The sequence below is a fragment of the Peromyscus californicus genome, unplaced genomic scaffold (assembly GCF_007827085.1).
Source record: "Peromyscus californicus insignis strain IS unplaced genomic scaffold, ASM782708v3 Scaffold_10__1_contigs__length_136768540, whole genome shotgun sequence".
NCBI classification, from domain to species: domain Eukaryota; kingdom Metazoa; phylum Chordata; class Mammalia; order Rodentia; family Cricetidae; genus Peromyscus; species Peromyscus californicus.
Window position 1 is genome coordinate 43,992,159 of NW_026294391.1, and position 14,191 is coordinate 44,006,349.

General features: G+C 41.7%; 1 protein-coding gene across 1 annotated transcript; it reads left to right on the forward strand.

Moving 5' to 3' along the window:
- The first annotated feature begins 7,794 nt into the window (after positions 1-7,794).
- Nr0b1 (nuclear receptor subfamily 0 group B member 1) lies at positions 7,795-12,062 on the forward strand. Its single transcript, XM_052745087.1, has 2 exons — positions 7,795-8,989; positions 11,515-12,062. The coding sequence occupies exons 1-2, from the start codon at positions 7,795-7,797 to the stop codon at positions 11,757-11,759; spliced, it is 1,440 nt and encodes a 479-aa protein (XP_052601047.1). The 3' UTR covers positions 11,760-12,062.
- The last annotated feature ends 2,129 nt before the right edge of the window (positions 12,063-14,191 follow it).

The following is a 14,191-nucleotide window of genomic DNA, read 5'->3' on the forward strand; positions in this document are numbered from 1 at the left end:
TGAGATTCCAGCTCTGATAAGCCCAGATTGAAAATTTGTATCAAGTTTCAAATCATCCAGTCTTCTAAGGTCACATAGCTCACTGCCAAAGGTCAGTTTTACAATTTTATCCAATCTTATCCCCACCTGGACTTGACTCCTACATCCTTTAGTGAAAACTGCATTACTTTGAAGTTGAAGGTTGTATTCAGGCAGGCAGAACAGCTTTACTCCCACCTTGAGTTGGAACAGATAATGGATTCTACAAAGCAGATGTCCAACTGGCCAAGGTCATCACACAATGAGTCAATGTTAATATCTGAATTGCAGTTAGGGACAGACTCAGCACATGACAGGTTAATTTGATAAGCGTCCTTTTGTCTTGCTATCATAGTGGTCTGAGACTATGGAACAAATCAAATGAGAACGTCTGTGACTGCCTTAGAAGGTTATGTCTTTGTTAATCCTGTAGTGCCCAGCAGGCCAGCAAAGCACATTGGTGTATTTGGATGATTTTGCTTCCCAGGAGCCATTTGTTCAGAAAAAAAATGGAAAGTGGAAATATGAAGTCAGTTTTCTCCTGACATTTCCAAGGATGAATACTTCTGAAGGACAAACAGGCAATCTCTCTTTGGAAACAGTCAATCCAAAGAGCTCAGAAAGTCCTTCAGAGTTGCAAACAGAAGATCAGATCACAACTTCAAGGGAAAATGCAAAAAATGAGAAGCCTCAGCTACTGGGAAAGAAGAGGAACAAGAACGAGCACATTACAAATTCACATTTCTCTCAGCACTGGACTCAAGTTCCAATCATAGACACTAACTGAAAATCCAGACTCAAAAGGCACCAAATACGTGAGTGCTGTGAAAGATTAAAGTAAGACCAAATGGGTTTAAGTTTCCAGGATGTTTAAAAACATAGTAGAGAAGATAAAAGATTTTAAAGGAAATCCTTGAAAGGCATTTAGTTAAGGTGCACGTATTAAAATTAGTTCACAGCCAGGGATGTAACGTAATTGTTAGAGAGCTTACTTAGCATTCCAGAGGCCCCTGGGATAAGTCTCCTGCCCTGCTTAAACCTATTCTAGTCATGCATGCCTATAAGACAAATATTCAAAAGGCAGAGGCAGGAGGATCAGAAGTTCAAGGTCATCCTTGACTACACAGCAGTTTGAGGCCAGCCTGAGATACATCAGATCCTGTGTCAGAACAAAACAAACCAAAATCTAGTTTGCAATGCTGTATTTAACATGATACTCTGCTAAATGACAGAACATCAGAAACAAAGGATTATACATTTAAGTTAATATATTTCCATTTGTACTTAACAAAGGGGCAGCAAACATTTCTGTAAATAATCATATTGAGAGGGAGATATAAAAATCTTTTAAATGCTTAACAGGGGGAGTACATATTAATATTAATTTATAGAAATTTGTCCACATTTCATGACAGAGAAAGATAACCTAAGATGATGCATTGAATTGATTTATACACTTGACAATGGATCAATATATAAACTATACAAAGAACTAAAAATTTTACATACCCAAGCTCCAAATAATCCAATTAATTAATGAACAAACGATCCAAACAGACAGTTTTCAAAAGAAGTAGAATAAGTATATGAGTGAAAAGTTCAGTGTCCTTAGCCATTGGGGAAATGCAAATTAAAACTATCCTGAAATTCTACCATCCAGTAATAATATTCTTATGAAGAAAAAAAAAAAACAGCAAATGCCAGCAAGGTTGCAGGGAAAGTCTAACCTATAAAAGGTGGTGGTAGTGCCAATTAATTCAACCACCGTGGGAATCAGTTTGGAGGTTCTGAAAAAAAAAATCTAAAAAGAGAATTTCCAAATAATTCAGCTATGCCACTACTAAGTGTATATCCCAAAGGAATAAAAATCAGTGTGCAATAGAGATACATATACCCCCATGCTTATCATGGCACTAGTCATAATATCTAAGTTATGGTATCAATGTCAGTGTCCATCACTGGATGAATAAAAACAGTGTAGCACACATGCATAATGTAGTTTATTCGGCCATAAAGAAATATGAAATCATATTGTACACAGGAGAAGAAGAATGGAAGTGAAATCATCATGTCAGACAGAATAAGCCATGATTACCACGTTTTCTTTCTTATATGAAATTCAGAGGAGAGCATGGCAAAGGACTGTAATATGGGGAGTGGATATGATAAAGTATGTTAAGTGCATTAATAAAATGGTCACAAGAAGACCATGATTGTATAATTCATATCTATAAATAACAATAATCAAAGAACACTTTGAGAGCCCATTATATCTTTAGAACAGAGGAGCCCTAATTTTTAACTGTTAGCCCAGTTCTCTTGTTACTTTGCTGTAGGGATTTTAACAACATTTGTACCAGGAGCTCTAAATGTAACAAAGCCTACTACCTCCCTCAAAGAGTCAACACCACAGTAACTGTTTAGGAATGGTCTGCCCCTATGTTGTTAGATTATGATGCCCTTGCTTTCAAAAGGTACAGTTGCCCAATAAATACATTTTGAGGATCTACTATATGTTGAACATTGAACCAATTGGTAGGTACAGAGTGATGGATTCCTTCCACATAAGCAGCTTTGATATGGATTAGGGGAGGTAATCAATCAGTATCATTTAATTAGCTAAACAAATCATCAGGTGCTAAGAAGAAAATAAATACTAGCACTATGACCTTAAGGTGGGAGACTGGGGTATTCTGTTTTTCAGCTGGGTTGCTGGTGGGTTAAGAAAAAATATTGTTAAGCAGCAATAACAAGCCTAATTAATACAGTAGCTTGAATATTCAAAACGACAAATAATGGAATGGACAATGCGCTGACATTGTCAATATGAGTTCTTGTTGTAGATCACACGACCCATGAGTGGTTTGAATCTGGAAATGTGGACATGAAGAATAAGGGAGACAAATGCTTGAATAGAGAATGAGGATGAGCTTCAGCAAGAGAGACAGCATAATGATAGTGTTTTGTAGTATTACTTCTCGATCCTTAATGCATCCTCTGTTGTCCTAAAATGAAACTTATCATGTTTAATATTCTTCTAACAATTTTAAACAAATTAACTCATGCATATGAACTGTATCCCAGATACTACTGTCCACTTTGTACATGTAAAGAAGCTGAAGAACAGACGCATTAAGGAACTTTCCTATGGTAGGTTGAATCATGTGTCCCCACAGATGTGCAGGTCCTAGTCATAAGAAGCTGTGAATTTATTTATTGAGCAAAAGAAGTTTTGCAGATGTAGTTAGGTTTGAGATTTTGAGATGGCAATATCCTTCTGGACCGTCTAGGTGGATTTAACATAATTACAAACTTTCATAAAAAATCAGAGGAGCAGATGGAGACAGAAGTGGGACTGATGTGTCCATGAGCCAAGGAATGCGGGTAGTTTCTAGAAGCCTGAGGAGGCAAGAGAATAGATTCTTCCTTAGAACCACCAGAAATGAATGGTGCTGTAATTTCAGTCTAGCAAAACTGACTTCAGATAGCTGGTGTCTCAATCTGTCATATAATAAATTTGTGTTATTATAAACCACTACATTTGTGGTGATATTTTTTATAGTAACAATAAGAAGTATGTTCCTCAAGGCCATGGAACTACAGAATAACAGAACCAGGATTTAAATGTAGTTCATCAGGTCCCAGAGCAAGGAATTAAACCTCTGTGCCATAGGGCCTATCACAGGCAGAAAACAAATTAACCGTTGAGTACTCTGCCCTAAATGGGACATCTATATCGTGCCTCCAAGATATAGGGTGCATTACCTAAGATATGGCAAAAAGACTGTAAGAGAAGAATGTTATGAATCTCTTTCTTCTGGATATGACATAACCATTGCAATCTTGAACACATAGCAGCTATGACTACCTATACAAGCTCTGCATCAGACAAAATAAATAAAAATATAAATAAATAAATAAATACATACATACATACATACAAGGAAGTAGAAGGGACACTAGTTGGGATGAAGAATGAGAGAATGAAATCAGCAAGAGAAGGTGGCTAAGAGATGCTAATGAGGGTGAATATGATCACAGTAAATTCTGAACATGTATGAAATTGTCAAAAAGAAAAAGGGAAAATTGAGGGTGTTTTCAGTGGCCTTACAGAACTGAAAGGGGGGAAGGAACAGAAGAAGAAGAGGGGGAATATAGCATGAATCTTAAAAGTTCTCATTAATAAAAACAAACCCAGGGCCAGTTATTGGGGTGAATGCTGGAAGATCAGAGAAACAGAACAAGCCACTGCTACCTCACCTTGCCAATTCCTCAGCTGGTCCTGTTTCCTCAGAATGGAAGCCTCTGAGTCCTTATCCAAAATGGATTTCAGCTGAACTGCTGCTAAAGCCTAAAAGCTTAACCAGCTATAGTTCCTCATCCTCACGCCTTAAATACCTTTCTGCCTCCTGCCATTACTTCCTGGGATTAAAGGCGTGAGTCACCAAGCTTGGCTGTTTTCAGTGTGGCTTTGAACTCACAGAGATCCAGGCAGATTTCTGCCTCTGGAATGCTAGGATTAAAGACATTGTGCTACCACTGCCTAACCTCTATGTTTAATATTGTGGCTGTTCTGTTCTCTGACCCCAGATAAGCTTATTAGAGGGCACAATATTTCAGGGAACACAATACCACCACATTTCCCCTTTTTTGTCTAAAATTTAAAAAAAGTTATAACTAATACAAGAAAAACTATATACAATAAGTATATACAATATATACAGTCAAGAATTACATTAACAATGTCTAGTCCATTAACATTTGACAGATTCAGACGAAAAACCCCATTAATATATAACAATGTCCAGTCCATTAACATTTGACAAATTCAGACAAAAAATTCCATTATATATATTAACAATGTCCAGTCCAGTAATATTTGATAAACTCAGACAAAAAAATTCATTACTTATCCTATTTAAAACAAGTAGTTCCTTTTTAAAAGTAGATTTAATAATCTCCCTTTTTATCTTATCATATCCATATTTTCTCTTTTTTCTTTTCATAATAGATTCAATAATCTACCTTTTGTCATTTTTATATCTTCCCCTTTTTCTTTTTAGAGTAGATGCAATAATCTACCCATTTATCCTATTATTTATCTTTTTTCTCAGAGTAGATTCAATGATCTACCTCATATCTATAGTCTCCTTTTTCTTTTTCTTTTTTTTTCAAACAAAAACTCTCAATCTAATCTCCTTGTTCAGCTTTTTTCCTGACCATTAATAATTAACAACTTGTAACCAACCATCGTAAACAATAACAATATCCATAACTCATTAAACGACTCAAAAACCATCCACCCCACCTCTTGGGAATGTGGGCATCATTTTCTTAAAATTACTTCCTGCTTTCTGGGGGTGAAGACATCTTTAGGGGATTCTGAAAAGAAAATTTTGGGGTTAATTGTCAAGTCCTGTATCATTTGTCCAGTCGCTGCATAAAGAGAAAGTGCAGGGCTTGTTTCAAGCCCTTGTTCAAGTAGTCTGTCAGGCTGGAACATCTCAACTAGCCATCTCAAAATTGTCCTGAGTAGTTTGTAGCCCAAAGCTGATCTTTCCATGGTGTTAATCAGCTTAATGGCTTTACCATAGTTCATGTGGAATCATTGTTGTGGGGTCCCATCATCCTTTTGAAGACTTCAAAGTTGCTGTTAGGCATGGTCATGGTTCCCTGCAGATTTTTTTTGTGTGTGCCTCCTCTGTGGTTTGGAGCAATCACAGTCCGATGAATGTTCTTCCCTAGAACAGAAAATCTTCACAGCAATTTCTCCCTACCATTTGTCTTGCCAAACTTTCCCAAACTGACCTTTGCTGATGCTTTCTTGTAATATGATGGTCCTGGCAATTCTTCTCTGAACAAGCAGTAGTAAACCCTTCGTCCCAGGTAGCAGCATCACCAACATGATGAGAAGCAGCCAGCAACTTGGAGCAGCAGTCACTGCCTCCATGGTCCCACCGCCACCTTTTGTGTATCCGCCCAGGCCGAAGCTTCTCCTTAGCAAGCCTCCCAGGCCGGCCTCAAACTTGGGATCTTTCTGCCTCTCCCTCCTTCAGCAAATGCTACCGGTGTGCGCTACCACAACTGGCTGAGTGCAGCTCAGGCCTGAGCTGGGGCCCACAAGGCCACAGGCAAGCAGCTTTTTCATGAATTCATACCACAAACGTTGGACGCCAGATGTAACAGGAATCTTAAACAGTCTTATTAATAAAATCAAACCTGAGGCCAGTTATTGGGGTGAATGCTGGAAGATCAGAGAAACAGAACAAGCCACAGCTACCTCACCTTGCCAGTTCCTCAGACTGGAAGCCTCTGTGTCCTCATCCGAATGGATCTCAGCTGAACTGCTGCTAAAGTCTGAAAGCTTAACCAGCTATAGTTCCTCATCCTCACGCCTTAAATACCTTTCTGCCTCCTGCCATTACCCCCTGGGATTAAAGGTTTGAGTCACCATGCCTGGCTGTTTCCAGTGTGGCTTTGAACTCACAGAGATCCAGGCAGATTTCTGCCTCTGGAATGCTAGAATTAAAGGTGTTGTGCTACCACTGCCTAACCTCTATGTTTAATATTGTGGCTGTTCTGTTCTCTGACCCCAGATAAGTTTATTAGAGTGCACAATATTTCGGGGAACACAATACCACCACAGGGGAATGGAAGAGAGAGAGATCCCATACCAATTGGTATGCTCTAATCCCCTTTCCTGTTCAGTAAGGCCAAAGGCTTGCACTCATAAAGTTAGGAGGCTAGTGGGTATAAGAATTAGCATGTTACACAAAATTCACATAGTTGAATAGAGAGAGGCCCCTGGTCTCATGTCTGTGTGAGACGAAAGAAAGGAGGTTCTATGACAAATGCCAGCATTCAGGCTTTCTGATTCTGGTATTTGTCATTAGTATCTTAGGATGGTTGGGAACAGGAACAGTTATCAGCTTTCTGCTTCTACAAAAGTATAAGAAGTTCTCACATTAGCAATCTTGTGGTTATTGTGTTTCCAAGATTCAGCTACAAGTGCATACTGTTTACAGACCCTACCCGCCCCCCCCCCCCCAGCTCCTTGATCCAAGCATCTGGGACACAAGGAGTGATTGGTTGAATTAAACTGAATATTTATTATTGCCTGCTTCCAACATTGATTTTCAAATTTAAGGTGCATATGTATAGCCTGAGGATGAATTTCATTAAAACTCACACTCAGGTAGGTTGGCTGGGGCTGGAGAGAAGGCATTTCAGCCTCCAAATGTGATGCTTATGGTACTGATCTGAGGGTCTACACTTTTCAAGGTCTTAGAAAATGAGAGCTCACGCTCCAAACATTATACAAAATGCAAGTTAGACAAATTGTGATCGTTCCATAAAAGTTTATGAAGATGCCATAGAAATGGACTATTTTTCCGTTTAAGCACTTTTTCCTCCAATAAAGGGAATACATTAGACTTCGGAGTCCAGCGGCGAGAGTTGGAACAGAGCCCTAACTTGCCGCCCCGGGTTCACTGCTCTCTTCTTCCCCAGGTAGGGGAAGAAGGGGTAGAGTGAGGAAGGAAGGGACGGTCCAGGAGCTCCAGCGTTGAGATGTTCCCCTTCGATTTCCAGCTTCTGAGGAGTGTTTGACCTTTTGAACTTCCGAGGTCATGAGCACACACATTCAAGCACAACGGCGCGTCCCCCTCTGCGCCCTTGTCCAGGCGGGAGGAGGCGGACGCGCTTGCGTGCGCGCTCAGTATAAATAAGTCCCAGGCGGCGGCCACTGGGCAGAACGGGCTGCAGGAGCCTCGGGCCATGGCGGGTGAGGACCACCCGTGGCAGGGCAGCATCCTCTACAATCTACTGATGAGCGCGAAGCAGAAGCACGCGGCTCCGGAAGAGCCCAAGGTGCGCTTAGGGGCTCAGTGCTGGGGTTGCGCCTGCGGCGCTCAGCCCTTCGTGGGCAGGGAGGGACTGCCCGGCGGGCAAGCCATGTCCCTCCTGTACCGCTGCTGCTTTTGCGGGGAGAACCACCCGCGCCAGGGCAGCATCCTCTACTCTATGCTCACTAGCGCCAAGCAGTCAAGCGCAGTGACAGAGGCGCCCAGGGTGCGATTCGGAGCTCCGTGCTGGGGCTGCGCCTGTGGCAGCGCCGAGCCCCTGGTGGGCAGAGAGGGGCCGCCGGCCGGCCGGGCCCCCTCGTTCCTGTACCGCTGTTGCTTCTGCGGAGAAGAGCACCCTAGGCAGGGCAGCATCTTGTACAGCTTGCTCACTAGCGCCAAGCAGACGCACGTGGCTCCGGAAGCGCCCGAGGCACGTCGCGGAGGCGAGTGGTGGCAGCTGTCCTACTGTACGCAGAGTGTGGGTGCCTCAGAGGGGCTGCAGAGAGCACAGGCCATGGCGTTCCTATGCCGCGGCGGCTACGGGTGTGGTGACCAGCTGCCCCAGCAGAGCACCATTGCCTCTGGCACGCCCGGGAGCGCGGAGCAAACGTCCGCGGAGCAAACGCCCGCGGCTCCGGAAGAGCAGCCCAGGGCCCCCTGGTGGGACGCCTCGTCTGGCATGCAGCGTCCGTTGGCACTCAAGAATCCACAGGTGGTGTGCGAGGCAGCGTCTGCTGGCCTGCTGAAGACGCTGCGCTTCGTCAAGTACTTGCCCTGCTTCCAGATCCTGCCCCTGGATCAGCAGCTGGTGCTGGTGCGGAGCTGTTGGGCGCCCCTACTCATGCTTGAGCTGGCCCAAGATCACCTGCACTTCGAGATGATGGAGATCTCCGAGCCCAGCGTGCCGCAGAAGATGCTCACCACCAGGCGGCAGGAGACCGAGGGCGCGGAGCCCGCAGAGTCCCAGGCCACAGAGGAGCCACAGATGGTGTCGTCCACAGAGGCTGGGCACCTGCCCTCAGCCGCAGCGGTCCAAGCCATAAAGAGCTTCTTTATCAAGTGCTGGAGTCTGAACATCGATACCAAGGAGTATGCCTATCTGAAGGGGACCGTGCTCTTTAACCCAGGTAAGCCTTGTGTACTGTCTCACCAGGTCAGAAAAGCACCACCTCCGCACACAGGCACTTAGGAGTTTTCAGTGGCTATAGGGGTGTTGGAGCCCACGTGAGACCTTGTGGCAGATTCTGCAAAGCTGATGGACACATCCCGAATACCCCAACAAGTGGGTGAGCTTCTGCCGGAAACTCGGTACTGGATGGGGTGGGTGAGAAGTAAGCTTTTTACTTGGCGCTCTACTTTTATTATCTGCTGCTACAGAAGTTTCTGGCTTCGTGGGACATGGCTCTTTCTTCCCTCTTTAGCTCTCCCTGAAGTCCAGTAGCTTAACTTTTTAAAAAAGTTTTTGCTCATTTCACACAAGCTCTTCTTATTCCCCTGTTTTCTAAATTTGCCTTTAAGAAGAGCTTGTGTTGGGTGCGGGGGCGACAAGTCTTCCCAAGCTCCTCCCCTCGGGAGTTAGTAGTTCGGCCCAGCCCAGATTCTGCAAGTCTGCAAACACAAGTGATTTAGGTGATTTTTTGAGGCCATCTGAGAAACAGTTTTCTCACTCTTTCAGCCAGTTGTTAATCCTGCTCTATTGAGATTCAAAGTGGAACCAAGTCTTAGCTTTCAGAAGTCGGTATTTCCAGTAGTTTCCCACTTTCCTTGACCCTGTTTCACATCCTTTGCCCCCCCCAACACACACACACACACACACACACACACACACACACACACACACACACACACTCCTACTTCCCTCCCTCCCTCCTCCTCCTCCTCCTCCTGTGTCTTTCTCTGTCTATCTCCCTCCCTCTCTTCCTCCCTCCTCCCTTCCTCCTTTCCTCCCTGTCCATCTCTCCTTTCCTCCCTGTCCATCTCTCCTTCCCTCCCCTTCTCCCTCTCCCTCCCTCTCTCCTCCCTCTCACTCTTCCTCTATTTTTTGAGTACTCTCTCAGTAGGAGTTTATCCTGCCAAACTGTGTTTTTAAATAGTAATGCATCCGCATTTATGCACAATGTAACGTCTGCAAAACGTGTGGCCTCTTTCCTGATTGCCTTTCTGCATCCCCTTGTCTTTATGTTTAAAACCTTATATATAATAAAGATACACAAAGTTTTCAGTTATATATAAACATATAAATGGGTTTAAACACAAGGAGATAAGTAAAAGAAAAGGAGATATGCAAACTGTGGAATCCATCTGCCTTTTTTCTGTCTTTACATTGAAGTTTTGGGTGGGTGGAAGGGTACAAGTAGGGGGTGTGGCACGAAGGTGTGAGGAGGAGTTGGCAAGGAGGCAAACAAACAGTATGCATAGGAATGCCATAAGGAAACCTCTTAGTTTGTATCCTAAAAAGAATTTGGAATGCAAAGAGGAAAAGTTAGTCACTTTAAGGAGAGGGCCAGGGGCTGTGGCGTGAAGTGGAAAGGTGCCTTCACAAATGAAGCTTGGGCAAACCTCCAGCCTATTTAGACCTAGAGGAACTTTCTCAGTGGGGCATACACACAATCAAGTAGAGATTAAAGCTTGGGTATCAGGACAGAAATAGAAAGGGAGGGTGTTAATGCATGGACTGTTGAAATCAGAAGTATAATCTACATAAGGTGTTTCTTTATTGTGTTGCTTTTTATAATTTCTTATTTGCCTATAATAGGAATGCTTCTTTTCTATCAGGATTATTATTTTTAAAGCATAATGCTTTTAAAATATTCTTCTGTTGAATTTTGGTAGCAAAAACAGGCAAAATTATATCATCATTTAAACCAAATCTGTTTCAAAGTTGCTTTTGAATCATCTTACACTCTGTGATGTTTTTATGTTTATCTTTTATAAAACCTTTCAATGTCCCTAAGAGGATGCTTTTAAAAAAAATAACAACAGACTTTTCTGTCAGTTCTTTTCTCCAAAAGAACCCTTTGGAACATTCGTGAGAAGCATATTTTTTAACTTTTTTTCCAATTTGGAAATCATGGTTAGTGAGTAAAATATTAATCCTTAGCATTTAATTCGTTATGAACCTCTAGAGTAATATCAGCTTGAAGTCCAATAATAGAAAACACATGAGTTACAGTTTATGGCTGTGAAGTTTACAATCTAATGACTGACAATCAGTATAAGTGTGGGAAAGAATGGCAAAATATGTGTAATTTGTCAAAACTTCTTATCACCATCAGCTGGTATAGTTCTCATCGGTATATTTCCCTTGAAACAACATTAGTTTTTTTTTTTTACCTTTTCACGGAACATGAACTGGAGCTGTGATGCAGTCAGTTATATTCTCAGTGGGCTTCTGTTGGCTCACCACCTGTGTGTGCGCACAAACCTACTGAATATTCAATAGAAATGAGTGCACGTCCCTTCATTCTTCAAAGTGTTGCTTCTGAAAACTTAGGACTGTTGTTAGCGTGTTATTCTTGCCACAGAAAACCCTTTTAACCAAGAAGCCTGAGCACGTTTTAACTGGGAAGCGACAAGAACAGTTAATGTGGTCGAAAAATGTAAAGATCTCTGTGGGGAGCTGTTTAAAATCAAGAGATTTCTCTACTTCCAGACCTGCCTGGCCTGCAGTGCGTGAAGTACATCCAGGGCCTTCAGTGGAGAACTCAGCAGATCCTCAGTGAGCACATCAGGATGATGCAGAGAGAGTACCCGATCAGATCGGCTGAACTGAATAGCGCCCTTTTCCTGCTGAGATTCATCAATACGGATGCCATCACTGAACTCTTTTTCAGACCCATCATTGGTGCAGTCAGCATGGATGATATGATGCTGGAAATGCTCTGTGCAAAGTTGTGAAGGCGTGTGGGCTACTCAAGTGCATTTTACCATAGAAGAAGGAGAAAACCTTAGCTGTAGGCAGAAGAGTGATAAATATTGTGAAAACAAACTTTCTTGTATTTTTACATGCATAGTATATTTGTATTCAATTGAAGAAATACTTTAGTTACAGGCAGTGTAAAAACCCCTCTTCTTCATACTGGTTCCTTGTAAAGGAAAGCATTTGCTGACAAATAACATACCTCCATATATCTTTAAGATCATGGTACTATGCTAACAAGCTAATTTCACAAATGTAACTTCTCTTTCCATTGACCCTGCCAAATAAAATTTATAATAGTAAGTTTTAATAAAATTTAAGATATTAACCACTAATTTGATTGGAAAGAGTTTTCTTGGGGTTTATGTCTTCAATTTTTTTTTAATCTAGCTAACATAACCGAAGGTATGTTCATAAGTAACTCCATGAGATTTAATGTTACAGTATGTCAGTGCCAATGAAAAGTTATTTTTTCTAGATTCATTTTTACCTCCATTAACTGTATAAAAGATTGTCTTTGTTCCTACCTGAAACCTAAAAGGCAATCTGTGTTCTGAAAGTGAAAAAAAATATTGTCATAGTTGGGATTTGCAATTTTCTGTATATAATTATGGATTTGACCTAAAGTTCCATAATAAGCCCACATTCTGTCAGGGGCATCATCGTTTCAGAAAGTTCAACATGACCATAAAACCCTCATTATATCCTACCTTCTAGGTACACTGTTTAGGTAACTGTGAAATTACACAATCCTAACATGTAATTATGAAGTTGCCTCCTTCAGCCCCTTTAAAGGCAATCTATAGAAATATTTCTTCCTTGTTGTGAAATAAAATTCAAGGTTATATAGCTCTATTTACTTAGAAGAAGCACATTTCCTATTAGTAATCAGCTAATCTAGTCCAATGTAATAAGTCATTTCAAGGGGTCTTTTTTAAAATTGAGACAGGGTCTTACTCTGTAGCTAAGGCTCGCATAAACTCAGTATGTAGCCCAGGTTGTTCTCCAACTCACAGAATTATTCCTGCTTACCTTCCCAACAGTTGGGATTATAGGTGTATGCCACTGTGTCCACCTCAAGAAGAGTCTTAAACATCTTTATGTGAAGATCTTGTTAGCAATTTGTTTTTTTGTTTGTTTGTTTGTTTTTTTGGTTTTTCGAGACAGGGTTTCTCCGTGTAGCTTTGCGCCTCTCCTGGAACTCACTTGGTAGCCCAGGCTGGCCTCGAACTCACAGAGATCCGCCTGGCTCTGCCTCCCGAGTGCTGGGATTAAAGGTGTGCACCACCACCGCCCGGCAACCCTTGTTAGCAATTTGTAAGGGTCAGGCACTCAGAGCAATGTAGCAAGTGAAATTAATCATCTCCATGAACAATATTAACAGTTAAATACATAATTATTTTATATGTGATATAATATATGTGCTTATTATCAAGATGTTAGATAAGAAACTGGTAGTAGGTGTACTATCTGACTTAAAAGCAATGGTCAGTGTAATTATAATTTCAACATATCTACATTTCTAGTGCAATAAGGAAATATATAGCCCAGCACATAGTTATATTCAAGGTTAAGAATTATTAAAGTGATAATAGTAAGGATATATAGCTTGGTCATAAGGGTAAAGCCACATAGGCAGAATGTGGAAGAATTCACAAGAAGGCCTCCTTTTGCTCTCTACCTCCCAGGAAGTGCCACAGGGTATATTCTTCCCACAGCAAAGAAAACTCACAAGTGTATCTGCAACATTTCAATATTTCTTCCCTGAGAAACCCTTTAAGATTCAGAAAAGGAGTTATTTTTATTTTTTATTGTGGCTAGTTATATAGGCTTCCTCTACCTAGCATACAGCAAAATTCCAAACATATAGAAGAAAAAGTGGTCAATGTGAATCACTCTGCAAAAATTATTTAGGTACAGAGTCACCCTTATGAGTTGGCAAAGTGGGAATGCTTCCTAAATCAATGTTCTCAGCTGTCAGCTCAGAGTCTACCTTTTAAGCAAGCCCTCCATCAAACAGCAATCAGGTTAAGTGCTCACTCCTTTTTGTGCATTCTGCCCCTCTGGCCCATTGTCAGGATGTCTTTAAGCAGTGGAACAACACAGTAGTATGAGAACAACCTGTAACATTGATCCCACGCCCTTTAGGAGGCCCAGACTTAGCAGCTGAAGTAAATCCCATCAACTTAAATTTAAAGTTCTGCCTAAGGTCGACCAGTGACTTCTTACCCTTGTTTCCTTCTGAATCTTTTTTTTTTTTTTAACCCGATCCCTCTCCTCTGGGGCCAGTAAGTTGAAGTTGACCTGAACACCTTCCAAGGCTGAGGCAATGACATGATGATTAGGGACCACATGTAAAATTCACAATCCCCAAGAGTTCATGTGGATCACAGCTTGCAAAGGCAGCATG

Bases quoted from the DNA above. Each gene is read 5' to 3' on its own strand.
- Nr0b1 (XM_052745087.1), top strand. From the start codon at position 7,795: ATGGCGGGTGAGGACCACCCGTGGCAGGGCAGCATCCTCTACAATCTA. The intron at 8,990-11,514 runs GTAAGCCTTGTG...CTCTACTTCCAG, and splicing joins GACCGTGCTCTTTAACCCAG to ACCTGCCTGGCCTGCAGTGC.